The sequence below is a fragment of the Phyllostomus hastatus genome, unplaced genomic scaffold (assembly GCF_019186645.2).
Source record: "Phyllostomus hastatus isolate PE091 unplaced genomic scaffold, TTU_PhHast_1.1 phas_contig_159, whole genome shotgun sequence".
In the NCBI taxonomy this organism is placed as follows: Eukaryota; Metazoa; Chordata; class Mammalia; order Chiroptera; family Phyllostomidae; genus Phyllostomus; species Phyllostomus hastatus.
The window spans coordinates 24,228,966-24,254,811 of record NW_025333640.1 but is presented as its reverse complement, the minus strand read 5'-3'; the positions used below and the strand labels follow the sequence as shown (position 1 = coordinate 24,254,811).

Genomic DNA, 25,846 nt, shown 5'->3' with positions numbered 1-25,846 from the left:
TTAAAGCAGACGGCGCATCCCATGTAGCCATAGCAATGTTGGCTCGTCAGGGAAAGGAGTCTGAACTCTGAGCCAACAGTTTTCTTTATACCGTTTCACCGTGTTCTTACGTTGTGTTCTGAAAGCATTATGCCCACTTTACATACGAGCACCCTTGAGCAACATGTCTTGTCCCACGGCCCCTGCAGGGCAGGCTCTTCCGTCCACAGTTCACCTCTAAGAAGCCGATGTGGCCACGCTGAGGAGTCCTGAAGTGGCTGAGTTTCTCTACGTAGTCACTTTCCAGGAGGTTTCCCTGCTCTGGCCAGGGGGGCACCGGCCCAAACCCCGGAAGTGGTCTCTTCAGCCTGTGTGTTAGCAGCTGCACACGTTCTTCTCGGTCAGTTGTGTGTGTGTCCGTGTAAAGGCTTCCAGAGGAGGTGATGACAACGGGAGGAGTGTAAGTCAAAGAAAGATACATTGTTAGAAAGGCTTTATCCTTTTCTGTGTGGTGTTAAAAACCTAAAAGCAACATTTGTTTAGATAGTTCAAAACTAAGTAACACGTTTTCTGACCAACTCAAGGCTAGATGAGCAGTCCCGTGGCCAGATCAAGGCAACGCCTGTGGATGAAGCACCCGTTACGCATGCGCCCTTGGCATACAGTGCCTGGTGCGGTCTGAGGAGCTTAGCATCTTTCTCTGAAGTACGTGTAACAGTGCAGGTGCTGCATGAAATTCACGCACTCCAAAGATGAGTATCAGCCTAGGGGAGATGGTCGAGTGACCATTATGCACATTAGTTCATGAGAACACACCTTGTGCACTGAGATTGTCATTGCCCAGGCAGCCTAAAGTTCAAACTGTAGTTTCAACTGCCCTTGGAAGGTTGACACATTTTCTTCCAATCAATCATCCATTCACTGATGTTTGGAGGATGGGACCCACAGAGTCCCAATGACACCACCGTGTGATAAAGAATGATGCAACCCAAATATTTGCACACGACAGAAAGGTTTTCCTAGTCTGGCCAGCCACCCACTTGTCTCAAGCAGTATTCAGTTACTGCGGGAGAGGGGAATTTGTGCTCTTTTGTCAAAGTGGCATTCTCTCTGACAATGGATCTTTGTCTGAGTCTTGAATATTCCAGAAATGAGTGGAATACCCTGTGGCAAGAGTTTTCAAGAAAGAACCATCAATTCTCAACAGCAATCATTTGAGAACTTAAATAGTTTCAACTTTTAATTAAAAACTGTATGTTCCAGTGCTTAGATTTATCACACAGAAAAACTTAATTTTTATTTGCTCCAGTAAAAGTAGGTCTATATTATTATCTGTGCTGTCAAAATTGACTATTTCATCATGGTTCATCTTTTTAAATCAAGATTCTCTGATAGTATTTTTTATACCATTATGTTTGACTATCTTCCCCTCTGCTTCTTCTATCCCATGAAGGCTGTGGTTTAGGAAACATTGTTTTTCCCTAAAATGTTTTTTTCAGTGAAGACTAGAGAAAGTGATGACTCAGGATTGCCCTGCATGAACACTCATTCAGAACCCCAGTCCCATTGAACTCAGATGACAAAGGAAATTTGCATGGCCCAGATTTTTTTTTCTACCCTTGACCTTGAGAGTGCCTGGCAACTAGACACAGTGCTCAGGTGTTGGCTGGCACTCCTCCTGCGCTCGCTAGACCAGCAGGCATCGTCAGCCTATTGGCTTACCTCACCGTGCTGGATTAGTTTCACCGAGTTGGTACTGGGTCTCCTGGTTATCCTGTTTATTCTTTAAACCTGGATGGGCACCTTGTCTTGAAGGAGGGCTGTTCATCGTTAACGGTCCATACTGGGAAGATCGGGGCGAGCTTTGTGAAGCCGTGAGCCAGCCACGTTTGCGTCACCTCCGGTCTGTCCCTGAGGATGTCCACACGACTCATTCTTCAGTTCTTTGTTGGGGCTGAGCCTGAACCCTGGTCTTAATTTTGTTCCACGAGTGTTCCCCTCTACTGAACATTTTGGCTGGATTTATCAGTGTTTGGTGTCCCAACAAGAGTTGGCCGAGGATAGCAGAAACAATGCCTGACCAAGTCAGGAGCCCTGGGTTCTACTGACTGTGGATTGGAGAAAAGCTCGCCTCAGTCCTCTGGCCTCAGGGTCACTGTCTGTTGTGTGAACGGTTGAAAGGTTGGCAGGTCCCCTTTTTAAGTTAAGCCTCTTCTAGTCTAAAAGTACATGCCCTGCCTCTACCTGGGTGGCCGCTCACTGAGTGTATCCTGGCCTGAACTGCCTTTTCCTCCCCAGAACCTGTCTTCCCCAAAATTGACCTGCTTGTAGAGGTGCTCCTCCCAGCAGGGAGTGGGTGTGTGGCCCAGGCCGGAGTGTCTGCCAGTGGCCAGAACAGTTCATTAGTAGCTGCCAGTCTCTGCCTCTCTGATTCCAAAGTAAAACGTCGTTTGTGTTATCTCCACCTGTCACCCCTTAGCCAGCAGTCAACAAGCAGATTGAAGTTTTGGGCATGTGAGAGAATTTTTATGATTGTGGTACGTGGTACTTCCATTCTTCAAGTTCACATGAAAATGCACATGAATTAATTTGAATTTAAGAAAAATAAGTTTCTAAAGAAATTAAGCATTTCAAGTTTCTAAGGTTCTTTCACTAAGCCCAGTTTATTGAAGGTTTTTGGTCAGATCAGTCTCTTTGAAGGTGTTACACTAAAATACGGTTACTGAGAGAGTTTTACATAAACATGAGTCTTTATAGGAACCCATATTCTAGGTTTTCCCAGCCCCTTGAAAGGTAGAATTTTATAGTAATAATAGACACTGAGCTCTTGAAACTTCTTATGGGATTAGGTCTCTTTCCTCCCTGTGAGTTGCGGGATATTTGCACACATAAGTTGAAAGCTGCACACATGAAAGGCACATGTGATGATTGGACATGGCAGTTTAACACGGAATCTTAGGTCTGCAAAGCCTTCCCTACCTGGCGGACTTCTAGATTCCTCAAGACCTGCTTCACATATCACCTCCCCAGGCCCCGTGGATATTGGTCTCCAGTAGTTGTTGATCAAGAGCATATTTGTTGTTGTCTCAGGTGCTGGGGGTGCAGGGTCTTCCCTGAAGATGCTCACATTTAGAGGGGAGACCGCAAACATGCGCGCGCGCGCACACACAGACACACGTGTTTCAGTGAGAGTGCTGCATGGGCCAGGATGATGGGACAGGCTTCCCCGGGGGGACAGATGTTGGAGGCAAGCCCTGAGGTCAAGCTTATAAGTCCTCCCTCTAGTCACAGCATTCCTCTTCACCTCTGTTGGAACACTTTGTAACTAGCGGTACATTTGGTCTGTTTTTGGCATTAGACTGAGAGCATCTTGAGGTCACGGATCTTGGGCATGCAATACATTTATTGAATAAGTAGCCTGGAAAATGATTTTACTTCTAAATAAGTAATTTTTACTTATAAATGAGTAATAAATTTTACCTCTAAGTAAATATTACAGACAATGATTTTATTTCCCCTGCCTGTCAAGAGAAGGTTTGTGTAAATTAAGTTTGGATAGCACTGTTCCTATCTGTATGTGAAAATCGGTATTTTGAAAAATTGGGTTCTATTTCAGTTAAATCAAAGGTGATGTGTTTAGTCATTGTTGTGGGGAGGATGCCTCTTCCCTAATACCTGCTTCTATAAATCTGATTCATCATCTCATTTAATTAGAACAGGGAAATTCAGATATGCACTGATGTAGCAGCAAATAAACTCTTTCCAGAGGTAATGAGAAGAGAAACTTTAATTTAAAGAATAAAGAATTCTAAAGGATTGGGGGAAGAAAGGGAATATTTGGGAGAGCATTTATAAGATTAGAGCGTGCCATAATGATACTCTGGTAGTTATAAGGACAGGTAAATATTTTATGAGGCTTTAAGCTCCGGAAATGGATATTTAATGGTGCTGTGATGTGAAGCAAAGGGAACTCGATTCCCTTGGGCCGTGGTGGCTGCACTGCTGCCTTCCTTGCTGGGGGGTCCAGGCGGTCAGTAGCTCCTAGTTAGGCCTCTCTCCTTACCCCATCTGCTCATGCTCCCACCACTTCTGTTTTTATCTCTTCCGATGAAATAAACAACTACCCTGAGGAGCAGGGATTCTTCTCAGTGTTACCACCTTTCATCACGTGTTGTTATGCGGTTGCTGTGTGAAGGACTTCACGTGTTGCATCGCATTTAACCCTTGTCATGTCTTGTGAAATATGGCTGCACTGTCACCCCCATTTCACAGATGGGGGAGCTGAGGCCCAGAGAGGATGAGGAAATTGCTCCCTGGCCCTGACCCTAAGAGGCTGGGCTGGACGTTGAAGTCGTTCTCCCTGGCTTTTGAACTTCTGTCTTCTTAACTGCTGTGTGCTCCCACCTGTGAGGACATGGGGTCCATTCCGACCCCTGAGGTTTACATGTGGGTCACAACAGACCAGCATCCAGAGCTCCATGGTCGTGCACCCACACCTGTTCACCATTTGTGTCGAGAAATGAAGACTACAGTCGTTCCTCGGACACTGTAGGCAAAAAGAAATTTTAGGGTGTTCCCTGTAGGGTTTCTGAAACAACGCACCTCCTCCTACGCACCTGCGAAGCAGCGTCTCTGCATTCAGATTCGGCAGAGTTGCTTTACTTGACCTCAGATTTTTCATCTGGTAAGTTTCTGAAAGACAGGTTAGGTCACTGGTAAAGCCCCCTTCCCTTTAAACTTCAGCGATCTTGGGAAATACCTCCGGCTCCATGTTCTGCTGTAAAAGTTGGCCAGGTTTTTTTTATCAGATGTGGTTACCCCGGTTTAGCTGGAGTCCTTGGAACCCCCAATAACCTGTAAAAGGATCTTCCCCATAGAATGTTCTCAGGAAAGGGGGAATTACAAACCCAGTGAGGACTGGGCCTATGGTCTTTTCATTTGTTTCTTTATCCCATGCTACCAATACCTCTGGCATATGGTGTTCGATAATTAACTTTACTTTTGTGCCATATATAAGATATTTTTAAAGGTGGGAATAGGTGGCATATAGGCATTTGAAAAATCTGTCTTAGTTAATTAAGACAGCCAGCTGGATACTTGGCTAGATTGGCAGACATAGAATTAGTTTTTGTGAAAATCAAATATTCATTGCCCCTTCATCTTTTCAGTTTTTAAATATGTTCTTATTCAAGAAAAATGATACAATGCATTTTAAAAATGTATCGCTTTCACTGGTGTCTGAGATGCCCGACTTGATGTAACCTTGTCCTTGTAACCTTTTCTGCTTCCGGGTGGGTGTGTAAACCCCAGGGTTACTCTGGGCCCCTTGAATTCTCAGTGTCTGCCCCGAGGTCATTCTCTGACGCAGCCAATACTGAGTTTTGTTTCCCTTTGGCACTTATTCTTAAGCGATGTCTTTAACAAATTCATTTCATGTATAGTTTTAACACAATCAAGTACCTCTTAAAATTCTCTGGGTTGGGAGCATGTTAAGGCTAGAATTCTCACTCCTTAAAACATGCCATAGTTTTTATTCTCATCCCGAGTATTGTATTCCGTATGCCATGCTTCCTGCGGCCTAGAGCAGTGGACTAGTCACGTGCAGTTTGTCAGAGGCTGCTCCCTGGAGACTGAAAGTATAAGAAAGTAGTGGTTTGAGAGACCCATGTAAGTACTTTTGATTATACTGTAACATTTACTAACATTTTTACAATCTTACTAACTGTAAGATTATAAAAATATTATAGTGACTCAAATAATCTATAATTATGACCTACTATATTACCTTTTGTTTCTGTGTTGGTTAAATTCTAATCACTTGCAACCAAAATGTATCACAGTAGAAGTTTTAAAATACTGTCACTGATTTATCTCTTCCTTCGCTATGTATGTTTTACAAACTTCAGGTGATTTTTGTTAACTTTAAAATAACAGTGTAATTTTTTCTTTAAATAAAAAAACAGTGAGTCTTTACTGAGCACTTACTCTGCACCTGGTGCTGATAGTCACGATCTTAATTCTTTCTTAAAGGCGGTGATTGACGCTGCCGTTCCCAGTCCCCTTGCTCATCTTCTTGGTCTTCTCACTCCACAGTCTTTTGCTCCATCTGCTAAACATTGAAAGAAAAAAGGGCTTGTGGAAACTTAGTTCTCTTCATACTCAATGTTCCTCAAGCCACTGTGTCAGAAAGACCTTGATGAAGAGCCCAATGGACATTCATTCTTAGTGATTCATAGCTTAGTGATCAAGGCCAGCAGCCAGAAGATTCCACGGGAACCTTCCAAGGCCCATAAGACACCGAGCAGGGAGTTCTAGCATGCAGCGGCTCCTTGATCAATAGTAGCAGTCCTCAACAAAACAGGTGTCGTGTCCTTGTAACTCGTCCCCGCTCCCCCAGTAATTCCAGAGCCACCATTCAGAGCCACGGGAGGCTCACCCGGCCTCTATACGGCAGCCCTTCAGGAGTTTACAACCGGTAACCGCGCTTTCCCTACCATTTCCCCTTCCCTCAACCCCCTGAACATCCCCTCTTTTCTGGACAGACATCTGGCTTCTGAGTCCTTCATCACTTGCACTGAAGCTTTTTCAAGCCATCCTCATTGTCAGTCCCTTTCTTAAAACTGGAGCCAAGCCTTCCTCTAGATCTCACAGAGGTTTAAAGGATGCAGGGGGAAGTCTCCAGAAGTTGAGGAAACTCAGTTGAGGAACGTTTTACCTCTGCTCAGATGATGAGACAGGAAGGCCTGACCCCATATCCATTACACCCCAGTTTGTTTGCAAATATTAGTAGAGGGGCACATTTTGGACTGAAGGTGTCTGTCTGTCTGTCTGTCTCTCTCTCTCTCTCTCTCTCTCTCTCTCTCTCTCTCTCAGGATCCTTAAGATTGCAGTGCTCCTCAAACTTTAGCAATGTTTTGGATAATTAAAAATGGAAACAATGTAAAAATATAACAGCCAAACTACAGAAGCCCAGTATTATTTTGATTGCTTTAATTACATTGTTACTTAAATATTTATAAATATAAGATTTTGTATATATATGTATACATATGCATATAGGTCTTACGTACCTGTGCAACTCAAGCTGTGTGTAACCAATAAAAATGCAAAATATACCATAAAGCTACAGAGATAGTAGCTATAGAGAGATACTATGCACGTATATTCTGGTGCCTGTGTGTATTAATTTCTCCATGGTAGTTTCCTGGGGTGCATTTCTGGGTCATATAACATGTTGTTAACTTATTGGCAGAAAAAAACAGGTTAAGAATATTTATTACTAAGTCATTAACCAATGTGTAAAGTCCTTCCAGCAGTAGGTGAAGGTTCTCCTGCTTTGCCTCCTTGTCAGTGGCAAGTAATCCTGCAGGTCAGTAGGAAAGAGGCAAGGCAAAGGAGAAGAAGGTTATTTCAGGTGTATAAGAAGGAATGAGAATAAGAGCGTATGATGAGTTTGGAAGGAAATTGCAAATATACTGGTGTGATACCAACTTAGAAACCTGTGGGAGAGTGGTGGGAGACGAGGCTGGCAGTGGGTGATGTGCTGAGGAGTTTGTCCTGTATTACAGAGGCAGGGAAACAGGGAGGGGACACCAGAGCTACATTGTACAAGACTTGCTCTGTGGAGGGTGAGGGGCGAGGCCTGATGCAGGGAGCTGAACTACTGCTAACTCGGGAAGGCTGAGGGGAGGCTGGCGGGGATGGGTTCCAGAGGTGCTCAGACCGCAGGGACCAGTTTTGCCAATTCTGCTGAATGTGGAAAAAGAGAGAAGAGAAGCGGAGTCTTGGTGTTTTGCTTATGTTACTATGTAAGTGGGGATTTTATGTAATAAGTTGTGCAATTCAAGAAGTTGTCTGAGGTCAGGATGGCGATAATGGGGCATGGAGTTAGTTTTAGACATAAAGCATGTGAGATATCCATAGATTATTTAGTAGAGATGCTCTGCGACTTGAACTCCAGAGAAAGGGTGAGTGAGGCTGGGGATGTCCTCACTGTGTGAACGTCAGGGTGCGGGTGGTGGCTGAAGCCCAGGGTGTGGATACAACTGCCCGTGGAGAATCTCTGGGTGAGGGATGCCCGGGTGAGTGGGAGGGGAGCATATGGCCAAGCAGACCCAGAGGGAGAGATCTGAGTAAGAAGTAAAACCAAGAAAATTAGGCCATGGAAGCTAAGGAGAAAGGGTCTGCGGGAGGAGGATCGTGACTGGTGTCCCACGCCCTCGGAAAACACCAAGCGACATTACGAAGCTGTGCTTTGCGCGTAGCAGTTGGAAGAGAGGTTCTTGGGGGTCAGGGCAAGCAGTGTTCCAGCCAGTGGAGTGCAGGGAGCGGAAGGGCCGCCCCAGTGGCCTAAGAGCAAGTACTGGGTGAGGATGTAGGGAAAAAAAAACAACAGATGGGTGTTTTTCAATCTCTTTTTATTATTTTTCAATTATAGTTGGTATTCAATATTACATTAGTTTCAGGTGCACAGCACAGTGGTTACACATTTATCTAACTTTCGAAGTGCTTCCCCCCATAAGTCTAGTATCCACCTGGCACCATACATAGTTATTACAGTGTTGTTCATTATATTCCCTATGCTGTACTTTACATCCCTGGGACTATTTTGTAAGTTCTAACTTATATATCTTAATTCCTCCACCTTTTTCACCCAGTCCCTCAACCCTCCTCCCATCTGGTAACCCTCAGTTTGTGCTCTGCATCTGTGAATTTGTTTCTGTTTGTTCATTTTTTGGTTAGATTCTATATATAAGTGAAATCATGTGACATTTGTCTTTGTCTGATAGATTTCATTTAGCATTAATACCCTCTGAGTCCATTCACACTGTCACAAATGGCAAGATTTCATCCTTTTTGTGGCTAAGTAATATTTCACTGTGTACATACACCACATCTTCATTTTGCTGTTGTCTATTGATGGACCGCGAGGTTCCTTTCCTATCTTGGCTATTGCAAATAATGCTGCAGTGAACATAGGGATGCATGTTTACCTCGGTGTTTTTGATTTCTGCAGGTAAATACCCAGAAGTGGGGCCGCTGGGTCATATGGTAGTATTATTTTCATTTTTTTTAAGGAACCTCCATACTATTTCCCATCATGGCTACACCAGTTAGCAATCCCACCAACAGGGCACAGTTGTTCCCCTTTCTGCACATCATTGCCAACAGTTGTTTGTTGATTTATTGGTGATAGCCATTCCGACAGATGTGAGGTGATGTCTCATTGTAGATTTACTTTGTATTTCACTGATGATTAGTTATGCTGAGCATCTTTTATATGTTTATCTGTATGACTAAAGATACGATATGATATTTTTTCATTTGGACACCTGTATGTCCTCTTTGGAGAAATGTGTACTGAGGTCCTCTGCCTGTGGGATTAATGGGATTGTTTGGGTTTTTTGCTGTTAAGTTGTATGAGTTTTTATATATTTTGGTATTAAGTCCTTTTGGGCTGTATCATAAGCAAGTATCTTTTCCCAGTCAGTAGGTTGCTTTTTTGTTTTGTTGATGGTTTCCTTTGCTATGCAAAACCTTTTCAGTTTGATTTAGTCCAATTTGTTTATTCTTTTTGTTATGCTAGCCAAGGAGACATATCCAAAAAATATTACTAAGAGCAGTGTCAAAGAATTTATTGCCTATCTTTTCTTCTAGAAGTTTTATGGTTTCAGGTCTTACATTTAAGGCTTTAACTCACTTTGAGTTTATTCTTGTATATGGTGTAAGGAAGTGGTCCAGTTTCTTTCTTTCTTTCTTTCTTTTTTTTTTTTTTGCATGTCTTTGTCCAGTGTTCCCAATGCTATTCATTGAGGAGACTGTATTTACCCCATTGTGTATTCTTGCCTATTTCATCATGGATTAATCGACCATTTGGTGTGAGTTTGTTTCCGAGCTCTCTATGCTGTTCCATTGTTCTGCGTGTTTGTTTTTATGCCAGTACCATGCTGTTTTAATTATTTTAGCCTTATAGCATAGTTTGATATCAGGTAGTGTGTATACCTCCAACTTTGTTCCTCTTTCTCAAGAGCGTTTTAGATATTCAGGGTCTTCTGTGGAGCGCTCTTTAACTTGGGAGTGAACGAAAGGCAAACACACGTCAGGTTGAGTGGAATGAGGAGTGAAAGAGGGAAGGATCTGTGTGTGTATTTAAGGTGGGAGGTCCTGTGCACAATCTTGTAGAGAGAGAGGGCTGTCTAGGTCAACAGAGGAGAGAAGAAGAATGCCCTTGAAATCTCAGCCTGAGGCGAGGAAAAGGACCCAAGTCCTCATGGGTGGACTTAATGTTGAATAGGAGGATGGTGCCCTTATCACTGAAAACGGAGAAGCAGTGGGAAGAATTGGCACAGACTGACATATATTTGCAGGGATGAAGGTTTGCAGAGAAGAAGAAATTTGCAAGTTCCTGGTTTTTAATAGATTCTTGCCTCTTAAAATAGGAGACAGTTGATTTGATTAAGGATGAAAATTAATGGTTACGAAAACACCCAGGGTATATTACACAGTTGTGGATACTTAGTTTGTCAACCTGCAAAATATAAAATAAAACAAAATGTCTTTGAACAAATGTCAGTGGGCAAAAGCCTTAACCATGCCCCTGGAGAGAATCTCAAAGGAAATTGGAAGACTTTCTGTTCTGTACCATGCTTGGAAACAGTTAAGTTGTGTGACCTGTGTATGCCTCTGTCCATCGTCTCTCTGCACAGGTAGAAAATCCTCTGTGTATGTATTATTCCCATGACCATAGTTTTCAAAATGGCTTCCTCTTGGTATCTTACGGTCAAAGAACTGTTACTAAAGAGAGAGAATGTATCTCAATTCGCTTCAGCCAAAGACCAGCAGAAACACACCTATAGTTGGGTTTATTATTCACTGCCGCAAGGATGCATGGGCATACTGTGGTACCATGGGGTGTCTTGAAGAGAGTGCTGGACATGTCATAGAGTCGGGGTTTCAGCTGAACAATTTCGGGGAGGACCTAAGGAAACGGGTGCTGTCAGCAGGAAGGGCATTTCTGTAACCGGGCGTCTCAGTAAATCTTATAGGGTCGGGCAAACCAGATCGAGGAAAAAGCTGTCATTGGTAAAGCCGTGGCAGCCACTCACTGCGTATGACAGGAGAGTGTCTGGGACTGTGTAGATTCCACAGTGACCTTGTTTTGGTGTCACTTTATCATCGTCTCAGAGGGACTTTGTTTGACATAGGTGTTCTGTGAGATTACGCTGCACAGGAACCCAGGTCTGGCTGTGAGTGTGAGACCCACTCGCAATAGCACTGGGTCTAGCTGTGAATGGGCTTCAGGGACTGCCTGATTTTCCATCTGTAACTCCTACTTAACTCTCGTTTTTAATGAGATCCTATCCTTTCCTTGCTTTGTTGGCAAGTGCAGTATTACCACGTATTACTAAGAGTTAGATAAATTCTCTCATTGTATTGTATCAGTATAGACACTTTTACTTCATGCTTTTTCAGCCATGTCAGTAGCATAAAATGCACTTCCATTTGGAACACGTGTTACATTTCTGAGGAATGAGCAGAAAACAGAAGATTCTTATGTTGATCCAGGTGGGGAGTGGTTGGAGATGGGGGCCTGCTGCAGTGGGGGCAGGGGGCACTTTTAGAAGTATTTAAAGGATGGAGTGGACGGAACTCGATGTCAGGATGTGCAATACGTAGGGAATCAGGAGAATGCGGGATGGCGCCTAAGTTTTTGGCCGGAGAGTTTGAGCAGGAAGCGAGTAGTTCTGCAGGATGGGAGGGAGGGAGCAGCGCCCAGCTGGCAGGGCAGCCACAGATCTCACACAAGAACCCACCCAGTAGCATGAATCTGGCTGCGAGGAGGCTGATTGCGTCTAATCAACTTTGTAAGTGCTGGTATCTAACAGAATAATAATTTACTGTTGGATTAACAACAGGAGCTGCAACTGCCTAAGGAACCATAATCTTAAATACTTTGGTCAGCATACAGGCAAATCTCTCCCCATAGGCAAATCTGTGTAAGTGACAAAATTATAACCAGGTCGTCTGATCTGGGTGGGGCTGTAACAAGGGAAGCTGGCCCAGGCATTGTGGTGGCTGTTGTTAGCAGGGCATGACATCCGTGCTGTACGGTTTTTTGTGCCTAGTATGAAGAAACACACGTTTGACCTCCAAACCATGTCCCGAGCATCCGTGTTGAAATGTTTGTGTGCCAAGGGTGCCAAAGTGGGTTTCATATCATGTCAACACCTAGCACATGAGCTAGCTCGTAGTAAGTATTCATTGCATATTGTGAAGGAGAGTCTAGGCCTAACAGTGGAGTGTTCTATGAGTTGTTATTTGTGTGTTCTGGGACATGAGGAAAGGGGTGGCTGTGTCTAGCAGGTGTTGGCCAGCCCTGGTTCAAAACTTTACAGGGCAGGGAACTGATGTGGGCATTTCAAATAGAACCATTGTGAAGGGAGGAAGGGAGAAAAAGGGGATTAACATTGATCTGTAACCACACAAACAAATGAAAACACAGGCTTCCTTTGCCTATTGTCATGCTGATATTCTGAACCCATGTAAAGAGGCAAAGCGCACACACATGTAAAGGCAGCTCTCCTGGCTAACATGTCCACTGCACAGGGTCTACGTTGACCAAGGAAAGTGGACATTAAATTTCTCCTGTTTCCTTTCGTTTTACCATTGCCTTTTCTCTTTGTGCTGGGAAAGGCTTTTCTCCAGCTGACTTCTCTCTGCTCTTTAAAAAAAAAAAAAAGAAATCACCTTCTCTTGCTAGGGTTTCTCTTTTTTATTTCATTTTAATATTTTGGGTCAGAACAAGCAATTGAATTTTTATCATAGGTAAAATTAGTAAGAGCTTTTCTTTTTAAAAAAATTTTTTAAAGATTTTTATTTATTTTTAGAGAGGGAAGGGAGGTTGAGAGAGAGAGAAACATCAATGTGCGGTTGCTGGGGGTCATGGCCTGCAACCCAGGCATGTACCCTGACTGGGAATCGAACCTGCAATGCTTTGGTTCGCAGCCCGTGCTCAATCCACTGAGCTACGCCAGCCAGGGCAGTAAGAGCTTTTCATTGTGAGAGTAGCTTCCTCTATAAAGTTAAAGAAAATCATAATTGTTTATTTTTGCTCATTAATATACACATGTGATATATAGTTTTATTTGATGAAGTTTATACCTATTTTGAAATTATGCGACATTTTCCCAGATGATTACAGTATGAAAAATGATTTAGATAAATCTACAGAGAGGGAAAAATTCTCTAAATGGTGATGGTTGGGCTAGACTTCAAGTGCCTGGTGTGGATGCAGCAGTAAAGCCTGTGACTAGTCGCTAGTTTTTTGGACAGGGGCCCAATTATACCTTTAAATTGAAGACATCACTCCACTTTTTTGACCTTTTTGTGTGCCTGAACTGTTACGGAATTGTTCATGTGTCTTTGGAAGTCTTTAAGTTCTCCAGTAGTCAGGATTTCAAGAACATCCTGATAATAGTTAAATATAACATTTGTATTAAGTTTTCCTTGGGACTTTTCTTTCACTATTTTGCTTATTTTTGTTTTAGGCATTCATAGCATTTAAGGGTTGTATCATATACTTGTTATATTAAGAATGAGATGATTATATATAGATATAGGGAATTATATATAGCATATATAAAGAATTTTATATATAGAATATATGTAATAAGTGACAAAATAATGGATTCTTTTTGAGTTAGAAGATATCTTAGAGAAAATCTTAGAGTGTAACCCTCTTATCTTGTATGCCAAAAAGTTGATGTTAAAGAAATGGGTGACTTCTGAGTCTCCCAAAAGAAAAATTATGGTTTTTAAACATATAATTATGCTCATTCAGTGAAAAAAAATATTTTTCAGTATAATTTTGGAACATAAAATTAATGAACGTTGACTCAGTAAACCAATTGACCAATAGTATAGTTTTGGTTTTCCTTAATAAAAGTTGAGCAGAAGACTATGCTTGTAATAAACATATTAGTTTAACTACTTAATATCCTTTGCCATTTAGATAGATATACAAGGGTTATCTATTTAAACTAATTATTTTATTTTATTTTTTAAAAGATTTATTTTTTAGAGAGAGGAGAAGGGAGGGAGAAAGAGAGGGAGAGCAACATCAGTGTGTGAGAGATCCATCACTAGGTTTCCTCTCACACCCCCAGCTGGGACCTGGCCCAAAACCCAGGCATGCGCCCTGACTGGGAATCAAACCAGCGACCTTTCGATTCATAGGCCAGCACTCCAGCCACTGAGCCGCACCAGCCAGGGCTAAACTAATTATTTTAAATCCATGTTCTTTAATTAAGAAAAAAATGCCTGAGTATGTTTCTTTGAGCTGTCAAAAGTCTTCTTCCTTTTTGTGGTGCTTCATTAATTGAGTAAATGATTCTGTAACTGAATATAATTTAGTCAGCTGTGTGAAGATGTACTGATTATTCTTTGATTAGGACTGGAATTTGTAATTGGAAGAAGGAGAAAAATAGTTTAATTTCTGTACATGAATATATTATTTTGTGATAATCATCATTTCTTCCAGAGGAAATTTTAAAAAATCAGTTAATAGACTTTGGAGCTAGGAAGTCCTCTAAATTTAATCTGCTCCAACCACTCCATTTAGTAGATAATGATACTGAGACCCAAAGTGTAGAGGAATGATGCAGGATGACACTTTCGACCTGGGTTGCAAACCCCAGAGCCCCCTTGTGTTCTCTGTCTGGTGCTTCTCACTCTATGATGCCTGTTATTCCTGAAGCCGATCTGGATGCTGTACAAAGCAAAGGGGGGGGGGGAGGATGCCAGAGGAGAAGGATGTGGACCCCTTTCATGGGGGCCCTCTTCAGTTGAGGAGTCCACTTGACAGGACTCCAGCATGTGTGCTGGTGTGGTGGGGACGTCACGCTAATAAAACTGGTTTTTGCTTTTTAGGTGAGAGTTACGTGTGTGCGTCGAACGAACCGTTTCGTAAAGTTGATTACACCAAAAACACTAATCCTAACTGGTCTGTGAACATCAAGGGTGGGACCACCCGTCCCGCGACGGCGCCCTCCTCAGGGAAGAGCGAAGTGAAGGAAAGTAAAGATTTCATCAAGCCCAAGTTAGTGACTGTGATCCGAAGCGGCGTGAAGCCGAGAAAAGCTGTGCGCATCCTTCTGAACAAGAAGACTGCTCATTCCTTTGAACAAGTCTTAACGGATATCACCGAAGCCATTAAACTAGACTCGGGAGTGGTCAAGAGGCTCTGCACACTGGAGGGGAAGCAGGTGAGACGTTCCTAGCCCTTAGCTCTCCGTCTTACTGTCAAAGTCTCCTGGGCAGTTACGTGTTCTTCGGCAGTATGAGCTGCGCAACCTGCTGGATGTTCTTGCGGTTGTCCTACTTGAGCGGGGTGTGGGGGTGCGTGTGTGTTTGCCTTTATCACGAACAGTATAAGCAGCTCACCTGTCTCTTTACCCAAATACATCAGAAGTGCATGTGGAGAAATCTACCCATACTTCTGGTGGTCCCTGGAAGGGACAGGTAAACTTCTGAGGGGAAGGTGTAAGGGGGGTGTTCGTTAACAATAAGAACTCTGTTGACGAGTAGGGTTATTAGGGGTGTGGGTAAACCATGGGGGTCAATATTATTAAAGATATATAAAATATATTTAACATTATAATATTATAATAAATTAGATATATTTAATATTAGATATATTAAATATTGCATTATAATTTATATATCTTTATTAAATATATAGATATATGATATAAATATTAAAGATATCGAAAGATATACTTTATTATATCTTTAATATTAAAGATATTTAATATTTTTAGAAAAGCCTTTCCTCCTCATTCACGTATAATATGGGAAGTACACTTAAAAGAAAGTACTTTCATAGGAATGTCCATATGAATTTCACAGAGAAGAATGGAGGTAATTAATCAGCATTTCTGAGAAAAATACACAAATTACACAGGAAAATGCATGCCAAATTATGGTAACAGTATACTGGGAAGTCTAATGGGCTAAAATAAAAAATTGCAAATTGCAAGAACGCATGAATAGCAGTTACACAAATATCGAGTTTTGCTACAATCAGATTATCCTTCCTCAAAAGAACCATGTGGTTTCTGAAAGGTATTTTTCTCTAATTACAATAAGGTTAAATTGTTTATATTTACATTGTATAAACATAGTTTCCAGCATTCAGTTTGTTTCTTCATTTCATTTTGTTTCTTCTCTTGAAAATAATTTATGTTGAAGTGTTTGGCTCATGTAGTGCTGAAAATGAATAATATGAAACACTGGAACAGTGTTTTCTGGGGGAAAAAGTAGTTTTCTAAGACTGGATCTAGTTACTGGGTTGCTTTATGAATCATTAACAAAAATTTAAAAATAGGTTATAAAAATTCCAATAGCCTGTAGTGAAGTTACGACTTTTCTAATGAATGAAATGAGTGATTAGAAGGACGCCTGCTCCAATACAGGTTCATTGTATGACTGGAAATAGATGCTTTACAAGTTGAATAAAGAGCACAGTAAAACACAAAACTCCATAAGATTTACTCTGCAAGTAAGGGAAAATTAATTAGACTACAAGACAGGAGATTTGATAACTCAAGTAGCTAATTCTTGGTGAGCACAGGGAAGACAGTAACTATAGAGACAGATATTTAAGATGCCTAACAAAAGGAAAAGTGAAAATCGTATGTGTGTCAAATTAGATAATGTAAGTGTCACATAAACAGTACATGCGTATGAGATTTAAGAAATTGAAACTCAGGGCCCTGACTGGTGTAGCTCAGTGGGTTGGGTGTTGTCCCACAAAGGAAAAGGTCGCCAGTTGGTTTTGCAGTCAGAGCACATGCCAGGGTTGTGGGTTTGGTCTCCAGTTGGGGCACGTATTAGAGGCAACCAATTAATGATTCTCACATCAGTATTTTTCTCCCTCTCTTTCTCCTTTCCTTTCCCCTTTTCTAAGAATAAGTAAATAAGATCTTTTAAAAAATTGAAACTCAGATTCAGAGTTTCAGAGTTTCTCAGAGTTTCAGAGTTTCTCTAGGGAAATCTTAAGTGAAATAAAGAAGTTGCACATATAATTGAAATCATACTCACTGAAATTTTATAGTTATCCAAAAAATTATATTCAGAAGGCCCTAGACTAGAAATATTTATGTGTAAAAATGTTAACTAAAGCACTAGTAACAACCCCAAATTATCAGCATATTAAAGAATAATGCACTGCTATGAGTAGGATTTATGGGAGGAATTAGAGGGTGGCTCACTATTAAGAAACTGTTGCCATGACCAGGTGGCTCAGTTAGTTGGAATGTCATCCCATACACAGAAAAAGGTTTTGGGTTCGATCCCTGGTCAGAGCACATACCTAGGTTGTTCCAGTGGCGGTGCAAACGGGAGGCAACCAATTGCTGTCTCTCTCTCTCAAATCAATAAACATATCCTCAGGTGAGAATCAAAATTAATTAATATTTTTTAAAAAAGAAACCATGTTAATACATGGGATCTAGAAGATAAAGTTATTGCACATGTAATCCCAAGAAGATGTCACGGAAGGATTTGACAAAATACAAAATCTATATTCATTTAGGGATTTAGCAATAAAAACGGAAGGGGAGCTCTCTAACAGACTAAACAATCCTCTCTCAAAGAAAAAGTCTATGTGTTGGTATTCAAATGAGATACTGGAAGTATTTCCTTGATAATCAGGTCTAAGGTAAGGAAGCATGATAGCACCAGTATTCAACATTCTTCTCTGCGTTCCTCCTGATTTTTATTTATAGTTTAATTGCAATTTCAATAAGAATCTAAATGAGTTTTTGGGAGGTGGCAGGGGGGATACCTGACAAAGTGATTTTAAAAGTTAATCTGGAAAAATAGGCAGGAAAACTTTGGAAATAATGATTAACGGGCTCTCATGCTACCAGATATTAAATCACCATTCTCATACTATACCAAAAATAAATTCCAGGTGTTTTAAAAATGCAGATGTCAAAATGAAACAAAAGAACTAAAGGAAAAGATGTCAATAGATATGTTGAAATGGGAAAGGATTTTCTAAGCATGAAAGTAGTGGGAAGATCACAAAGGGAAAGGTTGGTTACAACATAATAATCAAAACTTTCTAGATATCACAGCAAGGGCATGTACTTTTATATTGTTGTAGTTAATATGAAAAAGCATACTACAATGGTGAGATGAATCAAAGCTCAAACAGACTATTTGAAATGTAGAATTATAGATACTAAGTATAAAAAAGTTCAGTCTCACTGAATATGCATTAAAGCAATGAGATATTAATATTTAGAATTGAATACTTTAGTTTTTGAATAAGAAAATGTCCATTATTTTCCAATAGACAAAAGATTGGCATTGTCACAAAATGATGGAAGTGTAAATTTCATATCCTTCATGGAAAACAGTTGGTTTTGTACAACTCTACAAATGTTCTTACTTTTTGAACAAATAAATTAACTTATAGGGATTTATCCTAAATAACCTGAGATGCAAACATACTTATGCATAAGAATTCATCCCAGCAATATAAACAAAAGATTGGAAACAATTTAAAATCCCTAAAGTAGAAAACAGTTAAATATATTACTGTACAAATTCATAGCAGTGGCCAATGAAAATTATTTTTGGGTGACTATGAAGACATGGGATAATGTTAAGTGAGAAAAGCAAGAAAAAAAACACTCTGTAGTATGGTTTCAATTTTGTGTGAAGAAAGAAAAGGAAAGTAGAGGAAGAATTTTTTAAAAAAACTAATTCAGAAGGAAACACAATTATAGTTGCCATCAGAAATCCAGTATTTGCTGTTTTGATTTCTACTATTTCTCCCTCATGTCTATTAAAAAGCAAAAATTCAAAAGCACTGAGAAAGAACACGAAGACTGATTTCAATCAGATAGTTTAAATTAACACATTGTGACTTAATCCTTGAAATTTTGGCATGTGGCTGTAAAATGTTACAGGCATCACTTTTGTCACTATGTCTAAAATTATTTCCCCTGTGGAAACAGAAGAGATACTTTTCAACTTTCTAATAAAACTTCTTTGGAAAAATTAATATATTGTATTTTTAATAAACACATTTTGGACATTGTATTTTCAGAGTGCCAGGTATCCTTCAAGGCTATAGTTTTCTTGGCGCTGATCCAACATCTGTCCTGTAGGTGGACTTGCTATTTAAAACTTCATCTGTTTTGTAGTTGATATTTATTATAAAGGGGACATCGAATCTTGCTTTGAAGTAGCATAAAAATTTGCCTTATGCTTAAGATTCATGCATATCTTTAAATGGGCAGTGTTCATTCCAATTTTATTTTATAAATTGATTTTTTATGGGTGGGTAAAACTATCTGCTTTCTGAAAATTCTCCAGAAAAGGAGAGCTTTGCTCAGCTGAAGAGAAAGGAATGAGAAGAAGACTACGATCTGTTCATGGGTAGCTCCTGCACAAAAGTTTAGGCCATCTGCCTCAACTTTTATGTTCCTTCCCACTCAGATTTGCTGTTTTCATCTTAAACAATGTGATCATCAACACAAGCATAGAGATTAAACAATTCATAGGCCGTTCATTACCAACAGGCACTAATTCCATCCTGATACCAGTGTTAGTTTTTGTTTTGTTTTTTTTCAAATTTTGCATTAAGCTTGAACATTTTCTTTTCTTTTTTTTAAGATTTACTTATTTTTTTTAGGGAAGGGTGGGGAGAGAGAGAGAGAGAGAGAGAGAGACATCAATGATCAATGTGTGGTTGCTGGGGTTCATGGCCTGCAACCCAGGCATGTACCCTGACTGGGAATCGAACCTGCGACACTTTGGTTCGCAGCCCGCGCTCAATCCACTGAGCTACACCAGCCAGGGACCAGTGCTAGTTTTAAGGGACGTGTGCCAGTGGCATTCATGCTGGTAACACAGTGTCCCTTGAATCTTCTCTTCTGTCAGATGGGTGGCCATGTCCTCCTGCAGTGCTGACTCCATTGACAAGGTCTGACTTGGTTAGTAGTATAGCTGACTCATATATTTTATATCTCATGTAAGTTGCTTCAAATAAGATCAAGTTTTGGGGTTTTATCCATGTTAACTCTTGGGTTTTCTTTAATGTAAAGCAGTGGTTCTCCACTGGGTGCAGTTTTGCTGTTGGGGACAGTTGGCAGCGTGTGGAGTCATGTTTTGATGTCGCGCCTGGGGACAAGGCTGCTCCTGGCATGTAGTAGGTAGCGCCGAGGCCAGGGATGCCGCTCACCATCCCACAGGACGTGGGACAGACACAGCATCGTTCTTTGGAGTCTAAGATGTCAGTGGTGCTGAGATTCAGGACATCTGGTGTAAAGTTAAGTGAAATGGTCGGAAAGGAAATGATACTTGTTTGAATGTTAACTTGATCCATTAGGCCACATGCTCAACTTTATTTCAGTACTTAGAGATTTTCTCATAGCCTGTCCACTTTTATCTAATTGAGGCAAGTGTGTTAGAATGCCATGGTTTATAGTCTTTATTTTCCTGGATTTCTACTTATTTGTCTTGGTTGTGTGAGGCTGATGCGCAGTTGGGCAGTGCAGCTTCACAGAGGGTTAAAGGAAGACATCCCAAGTGGTTTGATATGTATTGAAGGTCTAAAAAAATCATGATTTACTCTTGTGGAGTTTTAAGTATTTAATATTGTAAAAAGTGATGTCATGATTATCAGTGGAAAAAAATGCACAACCTGTATATTTATGGATGGCATGGCTAGAAGAAAAAGACCTGTAAAGATAAGTCATGACTATTCTCTTAAGTAAGTTTTTAAACTCACAGTTTTTAATTAATTTGGATTAAATGCTTTACTTTTGTTTTTCTTTTACCAGTGAAACCTTGAACTTTTAAGTTAAAGGAATTGTGCAGACAACAAGGCTTCGTTCTTTAAATCTCAGAAGTCAGAGTGACTTTCTTATAATAAACTGCAGCAGCAGACTCCTTTTTAAAAATGTGTCTTTATTCTGTTAAGGGACTGAAAGGTCCAAATATAGATTTTGTCCACATGTGTAAAAAATTCTAACTTTTAGCTTTCCCAGAAACAGCAGAGGTTTAACATAAAAGAAACATATTTAGTGGAATTTTGGAACAAGTTGATTCTTGTCATGGGCAGAGGCAAAACAGACTCAGAAATTGCTGGCAGTTGGTGCTTTGGGGGTAAAACACTTCCAGACTCTGGGACCCCTGCCAGCCCGAGGGTGCCCACGGACAGCGGGTTCTCCTTGGGGATCATGGAGTGCCTCCATCTTATCAGTCATCCTAGGGTCTTTGAAGGCTTCCATCCTCACTTTTATAAAAGTTCCTTTCAAGTAGCATGATATAAACATTTTGTACCTGGCTTTAACTTTTCTGGCATCACAGTTTTCTGTAAAGGTTCATTTCTGTGTAATGACCTACCTAACCATTCTTATTTAAAACAATCTCTTCTCAGCCCTGGCTGGCGTAGCTCAGTGGATTGAGCATGGGCTGGGAACCAAAGTGTCCCAGGTTCGATTCCCAGCCAGGGTACATTCTTGGATTGCAGGCCATAACCCCCAGCAACCGCACATTGATGATGTTTCTCTCTCTCTCTCTCTCTCCCTCTCCCTCTCTCCCCCTCTCCCCCTCTCCCCCCTCCCTTCCCTCCCTAAGAATAAATAAATAAAATCTTTAAAAAAAATAAAAATAAAACAATCTCTTCTCAAAAATTGCTCCATAGGAATCAAATGATTGATGTCTATTCGAAAATATTTTCTACAATTCACTTAATCCTGATAGAATTTTTCCTTGAAGGAGATGAGGACAGAGTTTGATTTTGTTCTCAGATTGCTCCCAATGCATACATATATTTTTTTTGTAGATAATAGAAATCCAGACAACTGTTTTGTCTAAGTAGGTGCATTCATACCTCTGAAGCATGGGTCATCCTGACCTATCTCAAGTAATAGAAAACTATCCCAATCAGGAATCAACAGACTAAAGGAGTAGCTAGTGGGATTTTTCAGTACAGCAGGAAGTCCAGGTAAAGATAGGGAGAAAACATTCCATTTGTCCTTTGATCTCTGATCTAAGCAGAAAAGGTCGGGGGACGCTTAATCTTTGTTTTTGATTTAATGAACACCTCTTTTCAAAAACTAAAGAGTAGAAAGAAAGAAGGAAGAACTTTGTTGAAGTAAAGTTTTTTTTTAAATTTCTCTCTCTTTTTTAAGATTTTATTTATTTTTAGACAGAAGGGAAGGAAGGGATAAAGAGAGGGAGAGAAACATCAATGTGTGCTTGCCTCTCGTGTGCCCTGCACCAGGGAACCTGGTGCAACCCAGGTATGTGCCCTGACTGGGAATCGAACCGGCAGCCCTCTGGGGTCAGACCAGAACTCAATCCACTGGACCACTCCAGCCAGGGCTGTTGAAGTAAAGTTTGCGTTTTGCCGTTCTGGTATCCATTGTATAAGCACTTTCCCCTGACCTCTAATAAATATTTTCTCCCTTTGAGTGGGAAACTGCAGAAAAACCCTAAAATCCTATTTGTAGTTACTGCAGCTGCAAATTCCATAATAGATGTTAAAGAAAAACAGTGTTAGCTCACAACAAATTATGCAGTTCAGGTGTCGGTGGGACAAAGATGACATCACTGTGAACTCTCCTGTTTCTTTATTCTTTTGCTGTCTACGCTGGAGTACTGCATGGAACACAAGGATTGTGTTAAATTCATTTCACTTTTGTTATAAATGTATTTTTAGTGGTTACAATAATTATTAAAATGTTTTCTGTTATATATTTCACGGTGCTTAGAATAGCTAACAGCTTAGTTAGCGAAAAGATCAAGGCCAGTTGCTTACTGTGTAAGGCACGGTGGTGGTACTTTCTCTCAGTCTTCCCCACGCATCCCCCCAGCAACCTTGGAGGGAGGTGTTCTAGTTCCTGTTTCACACCGGGGGAATGGGAACAGAGAGAAATGCAGCCACCTATGCAAAACCACGCCGCTGGTGGAGCTGGACTCCCACCCAGGAAGTGTGGTCCTGGACCTGGTTCCTCTCACAGCTGTGCTCTGAGCCCTTGGGGGTCGGCTTTGTGGGGGTCACCGGTGATCGTCATCGGGGGCAGAAAAAATAACTAGTGAACTAATCGGGTTATTTCATTTCAAGTTTTCTAGAGGTTTTAGGGTGATGCAGTTTTACCTGGGTAAAACTGCCTGGGTTTACCTGGGTTTTACCTTAGATACAGTTTTATCTAAGTGTGGTAAAATTATTCTTAAGTAAGGTCTGAAAAATGAAAAAAAAATTAGGTCGAGGAATGATTATATACTTAACAAAAAGATGATGTGGATTTTATAGATTTAATTTAAAAAAATCAAAGACTATGACATCACAGGTTTAGAAAATAGAGGAAAAAAATAAATGCACATTCATTCTATTTTACCACTGTTTTTATAATTAAGTATTCCTATCTATATTTTCATATAAATGTTTTGTTTTCTTCCTTAAAACTACTTAAGTAAAATCAGTACCTTTCTGCTAGGAAAAAATATAAACTGTTGAGAGAAATGCAAAAAGTAAACGTTTCTTTTCACATCTGCCCTTCTTCCCAAACTTCATTCTGCTTCTTCAAGGGAACCACTAATAACAGTTTTGTTAATACACTTTAAATACGCAAGTACATGTAATTTTTATACAACGTGATTTTGTGTGTAATCCTGTATCCTCTCCTTTTTACTTAATTGTATTCTTCCATGTTACACAATCTTCCTAATTCGTACTTGACTAAATAATGTTCCATTGGCTAGATGTATTATTTAACCAATTGCTGTGCATTTGGCTTTCTGGTTTTTCATTTTTTTAGCCTCCAATCATCTTGCTGTCAATAGATTTTAACATGCTTTGGATCACTTCCTTTCTTTAGGATAGATTCCTTGAGGTCAGTTACTGGAAGAGACACTTCAGTATTTGGGAGCTTGAGAGATACCATGAAAGCTGTAAACAAAAGTTGACCTAGCTGGCAGCACCACTAACATGGGCCCCGGTATTTCTGTAGCTGGGATGGACTTGATAAGGACCAGCTGTGACAGCCAGCTACAGTGTATATACCTAATTTATTGCACGGGAAAGCATACTTCCTATGAAACTGAAACACCCCTGCATTCCTCTGACCACTTCTACCTTTGCTACTACTTTCTCTTCAAGAAAATAGTTCATTGAGGAAAGGCAGTTGATCTATGTATCAGTTTTATATCACAGGCTAGTGCTGACCAAAACTAGTCTTGAAAATGTTAAGCTTAGTAGGGAGAACAAAAAGGAAATCTTTTTAGCAAATAGTCCACATGTGTGGCTTAATCTTGAACTAAAAGATCTAATGTTTCAATTAATGTTTGCTTTATAACCTTTGTTGATGCCAAAAGTCCTATGAGTGTATTACTAGTATTTAGTGAATTCAGGTAATATTTGCTTTGTGATATTTTGACTCAGAATCGAGTCAAGATTACTTGAAATAGATGCTTGGTAAGGTCATTTGATGGCTACTTTACACCCTGGCCACTGTGGCTCAGTTGGTTGGAGTGTTGTCCAGTAAACCAAAAGGTCACGGGCTTGATTCCCATTTAGGGCGCCTACCTGGGTTGTGGCTTCCGTCACCAGTCAGGGTGTCTGCAGGAGGCAACCGATCGATGTTTCTCTCTCACGTGGATGTTTCACGCCCTCTCTCTCTCCCTTCTCTTCTCTCTAAAATCAATAAGCATGTGCTCAGGTGAGGATGAAATATATATAACTTTACAAATTTTATTGGATTTCATGAAAGAGTCATTTTATTCATCATGTCTTGCGGTAATAACAAGGACGGGTGTAAACTCAGTCTCATATTTCAGAATGTGTACCTGATATAGGAAACTGTTTAGTCCAGCTTGCTCATTTTCTAGAGCCTGTTGAAATCTGTGCCGCTTCTCTCTCAGTTAAAGCCTGACTCAACAGTTTGTGTATGATCAGCTCGTTTGCAGACCACAGTGCAGATTCAAGGACCTCTGCTTCAGCCTCTTGTACTCTGTTCCCTTTAGTTGGGGGAAGTGTTTATTTTCAGTCTTGTAGTCACTGGCTTTTCTGTAGAGCAAAAGCTAAGCTTAACCATGGTTATCCACATTCTTAAGGTGCTGCCTCATAGAAAAGTAAGGAATGAAATCTAAACTAAAAATTGCTTTGTGGGGGAAACTGGTGCGAGAGTCTGTATTGGTTTTTTTTGTTTTTTTTTCAGTAACTGATTTTTCTGGATTTCAAAATTAGCCTCATGCATTTTTTTTTTAAAAGTAAGGAAGAACATCACACTTCAGACAGGGCAACTAGCTTTTATGGATGCCCTCTGTATATTTTTAGCACATTTTAATGGTGGCGCGATGCAGCTGCCAGACTCCCGTCCCGGCACAGTGTGTTGGGAAGCTCTGTGGCCGTTGGAGGTTCGCCTCCACAGAAGTTCATTCTCTGAGCCAGGAGCCTGTTAGAAACGAAGCAACGCTTACCCAGAAGGAACCTTCTGTTTTTCCTCGTGCATTTCAGGTTCTTCTTGAGACTTGGAATAGTAAAAAATTTATTTTAGAAAAAAATGTGTAATGATTTATTGCAAGCTTCTGTAAATGTGAGCATAAAGACACTTGATTATATTTGAAAATATTGCTCTGCCCACATGCTAAGTCATGAAAACGCCATTATAAGTATGAGTTATGGAAAATATTTAAATACCCACTTATTGGTACTTATTAAAGCCGATGTTAGTTACCTGGTTGTGTTTCTGAAGGATTAAGTTTATTAAACACCTAATTGTCTGGATCACCCATGTTAACATATTTTAGTGGTAAAATATTATAGCTGACCCATGCTGTTGTG

The 25,846-nt window shown here is 40.5% G+C and overlaps 1 protein-coding gene across 6 annotated transcripts in view; it reads left to right on the top strand.

Annotated features, from left to right (window-relative positions):
- Positions 1–25,846, top strand: part of DCLK2 (doublecortin like kinase 2) — a 127,222-nt gene that overhangs the window by 1,908 nt on the left and 99,468 nt on the right. For all 6 annotated transcript variants that reach the window (XR_006784838.1, XM_045831754.1, XM_045831752.1 and 3 more), the window contains exon 2: positions 14,908–15,242. Coding sequence is in view for 5 of the 6 variants with exons in the window: in XM_045831754.1 (XP_045687710.1) it covers positions 14,908–15,242 (335 nt within the window). In the remaining variant the exon portion in view is untranslated. The remainder of the gene's footprint in view (positions 1–14,907; positions 15,243–25,846) is intronic.